Consider the following 10,083-nt stretch of genomic DNA (forward strand, 5'->3'; position numbering starts at 1 on the left):
CCACCTTCCCCTACCATCCCCGCCACTTTTCTTAAATATTAAAATCTCATAAACCATGCCTCGAGATTTAAGCACAAAGCTTAAAACAAGACCAGTTCAAGCCACCCAAAGTTAAAACAAGCAGAGCTCGAGTTACGTTAAGCTCGAAATCAGCTAAGACTCGTTTACGCCTCTCTAGTCGACTCGTTTACACCACTCTAGTCTCTACGCTTAAACCTTACATACTAATAACATCCATTTACACAATACGCCATAAAATTATTTATATCTCCAACAAAAACCCATTACCATGTACAAGTTAGAGAAAGCACTTGCATGTTCTTTCCCATATAAATTGTCTAGTATCATGAAAAGAAAATACAAATTAATGGGATGAGACCAATATGGTCAAGAAAGCTAATCTCTAATCTTGCCGCGTCAGCATCAAAAGTTTGAAGGCTATATAATACACTTCCTGTATCCATCCATCTATCTGACTCGATGGCTTTCTCCCAATAATCCCATAACAGATCCCCAACTTCCTCCAAATTTCCATACTGCAAAACATTAACAAGTTTGACTTTGACTTTAAAGACGTAAAATCAAAATAAATAAGATAATATCAAGGGATGAAATTGTAATTTTGACCTTCTGATGGCTGCTTAATCCATGGGCCATTCATAACAGTCAGAATCGTACAGGCCTCGCCATATTCCAAATCAGATAACAGTTTCGGAGTAAGTAAAAAACACCTAAATACGGTACACAAAAAGTCAACACTAGTGAGCGAGTTTTAAACTTTGACCATAAGAAGTCAAAAGGGAAGAATCCTTACTGTGGAGTGTTGGGTTGACTTGCAGCTCTGACTAATTGCTGGAACATCTTTCTCTCGTTAATAGGGTCCATTCCTTGCATATATCAATATACATACACGATTATACTATATTACATGAAAAAGTAAAATCACAATATAATAAAAAAAAATAATGAACATTCACAAACCTTGATTTATCTCGTCCACCACCCTAAAGGGACAATTTGTCAGATCTTGAAGTGAAACAAGATAAAGAATTGTTGAAACCGAACGCTCCTAAGTAAATACATGGAAAACTGGTGAGAATTTGTAAAAGAAGTACAATATTTTATAGAAGTATAATAAATAAGTCATTGATTGTTATATACCCCTCCAGACTGGTGGTGAGCACTTAAAACTTGAAGTTCGCCTGCTTGCCTGGTATTAATTGTTAAAAAAAGTAAATAAACCACACGATTTCAAATAGATGGAGTTATGATTATATATATCAAACAAAAAAAAAAGAAGCAATGAAATAGCAGTTACCTGAACTTCACTTTAATAAGAATTCCATAGTTATCAAAATCGTTTCCGTGTTCGTCTGACAACAAAAATCAAATCAACATTGTAGCTGATGAATGTATCGGATAATTCTTGAGTTAACATACCCAATGAAACCTCTCCTGCAACCGCCATTTCTTGAAAATTCTTGCTGAAAGTCTCGTTTATTTGAGCAACAAGGTTTCGAAGTGTCGGAAGCCACTTGCCCTGCAAGCACCAAAAAAAAGATTCCGTGGTTGAAAAATCATAAGATTTTTGTGATCGCAGAATCAAATAATAATGTTGTTGAATTGAAAAAAAGCTGAACTTTTTAACCTTTAGGGAGCTCAGTTCTTCTAAACGGGCAGTCAACTCTTTTTCATCAGATTCCAGTTTGACTGAAAGCTCCTCTATCTGTTAAGAAAAATAATATTAAATGGATAAAATATAAAGTGATATTAAAAAGACAATTTGAGTACAATCAGAAGTTTACTTTTCTTTGACGTCGTTCATATTCCTCTAATATATTGTGGTTCAGGAAGAGAATAGAGTTAGCTTGAGACGTTATATCTTGAATTGCAGCATTCAATTCCTCAATGGTAGAAGGCATCTACAAAAAACACGTCAGATTTATACAATTGATATCACCCTCTATAATGCATCTCGAATGAGACGTTATATCTTGAATTGCAGCATTCAATTCCTCAGATTTAATGGCTCTATTTGGTATTAACTTTTTTGAACGGGTAAATATGATATTATGCAAGTTTTCAGGGCTATATATGAAATTTCCTCTATTTTAAAATGATGCCCCCTAAAAAAATACACAGTGGTTCACTTGCAAAAAAACTCATTTAAGTATTTGAAAAATAAAATCTAAAACAAACCTGAAGAAATTCTTGTTCAAGAGCCGGCGTAATAACAGTGACTGATTCTGCGGCTCTCTTGGCGGCTGCCAATTGTTGTCTATGATCTTCCGCCTCTTTTTTACCTTTATAAAAATGAACACAAGTTGTTAAATAAAACTTAAGTATTGTTGATTTTAAAGTTTTAAGGGTAAGACATAACATACAGTTTTCAAAATGTAAAGAAGCTTGCAGTGCAAGCTTCTCTTGATGCTTGATAGACGTTTCCATCTCTTTTATCTGACAAGCACACAACAAACGCGCATTAGTTCATAATGTTTTACTACACATAATGCTAAAGTAATTATATTGCATTGCATTTAACTCCTACTTAACAAGATTATCAAAGGCCAAAAAGTGTAGAAATAATGAAAAAAAGTCATAAACTTTAAGAAAGGTTTCACTTTTCTGCATTTTAAAAATAAAAAATAATAAAGGTTCAGATAGTCAACTTGTGTAATACATTGATTACTATGTGAATATCAAATAACTAAATACAATAAAACAGTTATAATATTATAAAATCATTGAAGGGCACCTTGATCTCAAGTTCAACGGAGGCCATGCACCTTTCAGCATAACTCCTCCTGTAGGCAGTAGCTTGAGTGAGTAATTTCTGCATACAAAACCACAAATTATTATTTTTGTTGGTGAATGTGAGAACCCGTTACAGGTAAACTCACATGTCTCATAGAACCCACAAACGCCCTGCTAACCAATGAGATAGCCAATAGGTAAAATGCAGTTTGCACTGGCAGGTGGCCTTAAAGGAGGATATAAAAATTATTTTATATCACTAAAAATTGGAAGAAAATGTTTTTTTGCTCCAGGATAACCTACCTTAATCTCCATTGCACATTTAAATCTTTGAATATTAAAGTTCTCGGCGTCTTGAACCAACTTTGACAATGCAACGGCTACGTCTTCCTCCTTCCCCATTGACTGTAATTTTAGCCTCTTTTGATCTGCAACGGTATATATTCATATGTCGAAGAATACAAAACTGCATATTTAACTTGCAATGAAGACGAACAAAATTGAGTTACTCACTAACTCTATTTTGAAGCTCCTTGAGTTTCCTTTTTTCAAGTTGTGCTTCATTCACAAGATTCTCCTGCAAGAAAAAAAATTCAAAATCTCCTAAAAGAACACACACACACACATACTGTATATATGTGCGGGCCCTCAGGGGGGCCAAAAGTGAAATTGCACTAATTTTAACGTTATTTTACTAATTTTGTGAATATAACGTTAAAAGCGGTGGACGGTTAACCATACATCCAGTGGTGGCGTTGATAGCCGAAAGACAAAAGGGTACATGCGCTAATCGGCCTTTGTCCCGATTGTTGAGTGTTATGTGCCTTATGTCCAAGGCTTGATGCAAAACTACTATCGAGCCGGGGGGCCTCACTAGAAGCAGCCTCTCTATTCCTACAGGATAAAGGTAAGGCTGTCTACATCTTACCCTCCTCAGACCCTACCTTAGCTTTGCTTTTGGTGGGATTTACTGAATATGATGATGATGACACACACACACACATATATATATGTATATTGACATGTTCGTTTCTAAACCAATAATATGTTGAGGACCACATACCCATTATGCGGATCTTAACATATTATTGGTTCTTAAATGAACGCCCCTATATGCATTTTAGTAATGTGAACTATCATACACGTTGTTTTTGAAATTGGGCAGCTGAATCTTCCAACTCTTTTATCTCACTCTGTATCGACTTAAAACTCGCTTCTATACCGAAAATGGTCTCATCCAACTCCTTTTTCTTTCCCCGAAGCGTGTTCAATTCATCACCATCGGTATCTGAAAACAACCCTCAAACTTTAGAAACAGCAATTAGTAAGAGCACAAGTGACATCAGGTTCAGAACTTACTGGACAAAAGAAGACGAGAATCACTCACTGCTTCCACAGATGCGGAAACATGACCACCGTATCGTGATTTAGACCAACGATAGTGATTTTCGGGAGTCCAAAGATCCATTATCCCAAAACTATGGGCCTTGTCAGCGTTTTCATCGCTCTTTTTAGACCCTATGTACTGGTACAATTATACAAGATCAGCATGTTTTAGCATACCGTTATTATGAATATTAAAAAAAACCTAAACCGGATATGAACAAAAAGTCAAAAACATACTGAATGTTCAAGACCCGCTTGCCCAATCAAAACCTCTTTGACGGCATGTGGAGCGTCAAAAACTTGGTCAAGCCTTGAATATAAGCCCATGGATGACATCTGCTTGTTTCATCAGATTGGAAACAAATTAATTCCATAAAAAGCGTATAATATTAAATAAAAACGACATCACTTGCCTCTTGAGAAATATTAAATGGCTCTGGGTTGCGATTTCCATCAGCAACGTGGTTAATTACGGCAACATCAAATGACTTGAGGTTTCTGAACAAGAGGTCACGGTCACCAGAATCTTGTGTGATAAAAGCCTGTGTTCAGACATAAAAAAGAATTAAACGATCGGCAACGAGAAAATAAATAAAAAAATAACCATACTGAGAATTTCAAAATTTTAAGGTACCTTCCAAATGTAATAAGGTACATGACTCTCTAAGTATGAAGCATGAAGCTGGGTTGAAATGTTGACCTGAAGCACGATTAAAAATCAATTTACGAAAATAAATAATAAAAACATATCCATACTGAAAATTCAAAACATAACATGAAGTAACCTCAATTAATACAGGCCCATACACCTCCTTCTTAAATTCATGTTTGTGTGCTTGTACCCATTGATAAGCATCAACGATTTTTTCAGCTCCAGAATTTTTTAACGCCTGTAAACGTTTATTTTTAACATTTTCCATCTCCCTTAATCTACAAAAGATACAGGTGAAAATATTAAACCGGGCGTCAAAGAAGATTATTATGCGCATACAATGCTGACATGGCATAGAACAGATTATTCACCTTTCTGCGGTTTGCCTTGCTAATTGTTTATTTCGTTCTAAAAGCTTCTCTTTTTCTTTCTTTTGATATCGTTTTTCTCTTGCAGAAGCTTCCAGCTCCAATATTTCAGCACCTAACTTTTCCTGCAAATATAAAGTAATTTTTTCGAATATTAAAATAAATATTTTCAGATGCATAAACATTTGAGTGAAATAAATTCGACTTACAATTTCTTCTCGGGGAGGTTCATATGGTGGTACATTTTGCAGTTCCAGCTCAGCGTCAGCTAGATCTTTTTCAGCTTTTGCTATTCGTTGCTGACGTGAGTGTTCTTGCCTCTCTAAATCCTCCATGTCATTATACTTCCCTTTCACTTTAACACCCTATATAATATAATATACAAGGATAATAACATAAAATATAAAAGTAAATTATTAATTCAGTATTATTAAAAAATGCAAGAACAGAAAACAGAAGCAACTTAAACACAATACCAGCTGATTTTCTTTATCCAACATTTGCTTGAACGACGTTTCAACGTTTTCTAAAAGATCTTTGAACCTTTTGCATTTAGCATCTTGTTCCTTCTTTTCGTTTTGTAGTTTTCTACAAACAGATTGTTACATTACCATTTAGTGACATCTGTCCATAATAGATAGATAAATGGATAGATAGATGAAAAAGGAGCATACTCGCTAGGTTCTCTAATTTTATTTAACAATTTGGCTGCTTCATCAAGCTTCTTCTTTGCATCCTTCTCTTGATCTTTAGCCTCGAGATACTCAGCCTTCTTCATGTCGTATTTCAGCCATGGCAATTTCTTCTTCATAGACTCTGCCTATATAGACAATAAAAAATTAATTAAATAAACTTTCCAATAAATTACATGAAACAAAAACAAAAAAAAATACCTTTGCTAAAAGTTCATCTCGTTGACGAACACGCTCCACGTCTCTTTCTTGTTCGGCATTTAGTGCCTTTAGCTGATTGAGTGTTTCTTTGTTCTTCTCAACAGCCTATAAAAAGTATATAATGTTAATATTTTTCGAAAGTGCATATTCAGTGTTTATAATTTTAGTAACTTTAAAAAGCTTGCCTGTTCAGATCGCTGCAATTCTGCACTTCTATCAACAAGAGAACGATGCAGCACAGGCAGTTGAGGATCACCAACAGCTTTTTCGGTTTCTTCTAGAAGTCTAACCGGAGATAGTTTAGCAAATTCGCAAACGCGATCTTGTGGTAAAAACTAACATCCCAAATACAAACACAAGAAAAACAATATGATCAAACAAGGAAGTACAAGTTGGAAAAGAAAATGAAAATACTATCATAACTCACTTGAGTCAGATTGTTGACTTGAATATTGAACTTTTGGATTACATCAGTTATTTCTTTCTTAGAAGCCGCTCTGCCTGTAAAAAGTAAATCATAAGTCAAAAAGAGAACTTGTTACGAGTGTAAATCAAAGCTGATAGTTTGACATGGTCGTTATAAGAAATTTCAAGCATTGTGATCATTTTCATAAATATAAACAATAACTCACCATTATGCAGCCACTCGGACCTGTTACGTGCATCTATCTTACGCGTTATAACAATCTTCTCATCAGAAGTGTTACCTCTCAACGTAATTTTGGTATACCCAGCTTCTTCTCCACGCTTAACAAACGCACCGATAGTTGCAGCCCGCCCAAGCAGCTGCATAAACACAAACTACCTGTTAAGCACAACTGTTATACGCAACAATCTTCCCCACGGGTAGCATTTAATCATTACCTGAGGTTCGCCGCCCAAGCCTAGCGCAATCGCGCACACTAACGAGCTTTTACCAGACCCATTCGGTCCAATCACAAGGTTCAACCGAGAACCAGGCTTGCATACCAAATGATTAAAAGTCATAAAGTTTCTAATCTCAATCTCTATTATGTTCCCTGGCAGATAATCATCTTCTCCCCTATTGAAACAACATACAAACAACTACTTCAAATTAGGGTTTCACAGCCAAAAAATACACAAAACAGGTTAAATCTACATAATGACACAAAACAGTTAAGCTTTACTATCCAATCTTTGATCATAAAGATGCAATATTGGCTAGTGATTCGAACTCTTGTCCTGCAATTCTAACTAGTGCTATCATAACTGTATATAAATTAGGGTTTCGGCTGAGCCTGACCTGCTGATTTTAGGGCGTTTAGCCCGTGGTTCGTTCATCGCTGAAACTATCAACAGCTTTGATGCCAATCGGTTGAAGGAAATCTAGGGTTTTGAAGAAGTAGTGATACGACGATGGAGTCGGGAGTGGAATTGGCGCCAAAAAGGAGAAACTTGGGTGCGATTATTGAGGAACTTTCGAGTCACAATGTTCCCTTTATGTGAATCATGTCGGGTTATGGATAGGTGGGTTGAAAGGTTGTGGGTTGGCGGGTTAGTGGGTTGAAATGTTTAACTCGAACCCAACTTATATTACTATTTGTGTAAAAGATTTCTACTCTAACCCGACCCATATAAATTTGGGTTAACCTGAACCCGACTCGTTTAACCCATATTTTATAAATAAGGCATACATAAGGGTGTAAACAAGCCTAGATGCTCGAGAGCTACTCGTTATCGGCTCGGTTAAAAGCTCGAACGAGTCGAGCTTTAATGAGCCCGAGCTCAAGCCTGAAATACAAAGCTCGTTTAGGCTCACGAGCCTAAACGAACCAAAACGAAATTTTATTTTTTTATATATAATATAATAATAATGATGATGATAACATTGGTGAGCCGAACTAGAGCCGAGCTTTGGGTTTTACTCACGAGCCGAGCTCGAGCTAAAATAAGTAAGCTCGAATCGAGCCGAGCTCGAGCTTAAGAAAACCATGACTAGCCGAGCTCGAACCCAGTCGAGCTCGGGCACAGCCCGGCTCGTTTACACCCCTAGTCATACAACGTTTACACCCCTAGTCATACAAGTTGACGATTTATAAGCGAGTTGTTGGGTTTTAAGCGGGTTATCGATAACATGTTTAATGATGAGTATGAGTTTAACAAATAAATAATATGTGTCAAAATTAACATTATTATAACTAACCATGTAAAACAGAAACGAAAAAAACAAAAATATAAAAGATTTTTTTCTAAATAGTTAAACGGGTTAATGGGTCAACTCGTTTTTATATGGGTCAACCCTACCCCAATTCATTTTAATACGGGTTAACCCGAACCCGACCTGTTTTTTTTTTAAACTTGGTGAACAAGATAATCTATATATGAAGTTGATTACCATAATAATATATATTTAGAATATAAGTATAATAACTTAATTTAAGTCTATTGATTGTAAGATTAATTAATAAAATAAAAAGGATTTGGCAAAGCTTAGTTTGTATGCCATTAGAGTATATTCTCTTTTGTTTAATGTTTCCCTTTAATTTCTAAACAAAAATATATGAATAATAATAAGAGATGTGAGTGCATTAATGTCTATCACCTTCGTCAATCCTCAAATCTTAATAGAATCTTTGCTTAATTACGTTCTTGTGTTCGGTCCACACACGTGCACGGATTCCGCACGTCGTACGTGTCTTTCGCAATCGTTCGGGAGTCAAACACGATCCTACAACGCGTTCACAAGTGGTATCAGAGCTACGGATAGCTCTGCGCGTAATCGTGAGTGAAATCGGAGGAGTTTCGCTGTTCTAGGATTGATTTTCGACAAGGACAAGGGCTTTGTCGTAGGGCAAGCAGTGCTCAAGGCAGAGGCGAGCAAAGTGGCAAAACATGAGAAAGCATGCCTGGAGAATCAACATGTGTTTGTCCCGTTTGCGTTTGATACCTTTGGTGGTCTCGCTCCTGACGCTGTGCGACTTTTGAATCGGGTTCAAAAAGTCGTTAATAGTAATTCTTCGTCGCTAAAGGTTTCAAACTTTGTATTTAGTAGAATTGGTTTTTCTATTCAAAAGGGGGTGGCGGCGCAACTTGTTGCCCGACTACCTGCCATTGCTTTGTAATTGCCCTTTTTCATGAGGAATAATATTCCAGAAAAAAAAAAAAAAAATTTCGGTTTGTTTAGATAATTTCTGGTTGAAGTATCATACATTGCGGATCTGTTTGATGTAGTGTTCACATATTTCGAACTGATTCAGAATGTTAATGATCAAATTTCAAAGTTTTCAGAAAGTTTTTTTACGGACTGTTTTCATTCAGATCTTGATACGGATCGGAAGCGTACTCAAATGGCTCAAGAACAATCGATTAATCAAAGACGATAAGCGAACCGAAAGGTTAAAGGTTCAAGAACAACGTTCTTTTCTATTAAAATTCAATTAAAAACTGATCAAATAATAAACCCTAAATCCCCTTATATAAGTGAGGAAACTAAATATAAAAGATTAGGAAATTGAAATTCAAATAATTAAAAGATATGATAATTAAAATAAAATAGAATTCAAATCTTCCGCAAACTTCGTTCCGATCCCGCATCATACTCCCTGTCTTCGAAAAAAACTCGTCCTCGAGTTTTGCCCCTGAACCAAACCCACCTGGATCAAAGGGAACATCAACCCAATCCTTTTGCACGATTATCACAACCCACCCAAATTGTTCAACTTCATGGGTCGTCTCGCTTGACACTTGACAAGTACCACCCGGGTCGAATAGGGCATTGGACCGTCTCTTATTCAATGTCGACTTGTCCTGCCCAAATATCTCAACCCCACCAAGGAGCTCTTTGTTATTTTTCATAAAGCAGCCATGAAATTCATCAAAATTTTCACCAACTTTATTGATGATAAAAGGAGCATATAAGAACCGTGTTTCCATAGAATCAAGTATTAGCCCATTTTTACCGTTATGAATATTTCCATACACACGTTGAATAATGTGCATGGTGGCTCCACCATCAATTGCATTATTGTTTGGCAAATCATCATTATCTCCGCAATTCCCATTAATTTTA

The 10,083-nt window shown here is 36.1% G+C and overlaps 1 protein-coding gene across 2 annotated transcripts; it reads right to left on the reverse strand.

The window, feature by feature from the left end:
• Window positions 1–222: 222 nt before the first annotated feature.
• LOC110866034 (structural maintenance of chromosomes protein 5) lies at window positions 223–7,503 on the reverse strand. 2 transcript variants are annotated; one of them, XM_035989891.1, is made up of 30 exons: window positions 7,318–7,503; window positions 6,918–7,095; window positions 6,686–6,839; window positions 6,481–6,554; window positions 6,317–6,388; window positions 6,054–6,158; window positions 5,835–5,980; window positions 5,637–5,748; window positions 5,370–5,525; window positions 5,164–5,285; window positions 4,926–5,070; window positions 4,775–4,840; window positions 4,554–4,682; window positions 4,378–4,476; window positions 4,114–4,279; window positions 3,897–4,042; window positions 3,268–3,331; window positions 3,058–3,182; window positions 2,756–2,833; window positions 2,385–2,457; window positions 2,200–2,303; window positions 1,806–1,922; window positions 1,649–1,726; window positions 1,441–1,540; window positions 1,319–1,373; window positions 1,162–1,210; window positions 982–1,069; window positions 815–887; window positions 628–731; window positions 223–536 (listed from the first exon to the last, which is right to left on the reverse strand). In XM_035989891.1, exons 1-30 carry the CDS (start codon window positions 7,353–7,355, stop codon window positions 469–471), a joined length of 3,084 nt encoding a protein of 1,027 aa, XP_035845784.1. In that variant the 5' UTR covers window positions 7,356–7,503; the 3' UTR covers window positions 223–468. The 2 variants fall into 2 exon arrangements, with proteins under 2 accessions (XP_035845784.1, XP_021971083.1); XM_022115391.2 differs by having other exon boundaries at window positions 6,239–6,388.
• Window positions 7,504–10,083: the final 2,580 nt, after the last annotated feature.

The sequence above is a fragment of the Helianthus annuus genome, chromosome 1, assembly GCF_002127325.2.
Source record: "Helianthus annuus cultivar XRQ/B chromosome 1, HanXRQr2.0-SUNRISE, whole genome shotgun sequence".
Classification (NCBI taxonomy): Eukaryota; Viridiplantae; Streptophyta; class Magnoliopsida; order Asterales; family Asteraceae; genus Helianthus; species Helianthus annuus.

Bases quoted from the DNA above. Each gene is read 5' to 3' on its own strand.
- LOC110866034 (XM_022115391.2), bottom strand. From the start codon at position 7,355: ATGAACGAACCACGGGCTAAACGCCCTAAAATCAGCAG. The intron at 732-814 runs GTAAGGATTCTT...TACCGTATTTAG, and splicing joins AGTCAACCCAACACTCCACA to GTGTTTTTTACTTACTCCGA. The intron at 537-627 runs GTCAAAATTACA...AATGTTTTGCAG, and splicing joins GATTAAGCAGCCATCAGAAG to TATGGAAATTTGGAGGAAGT.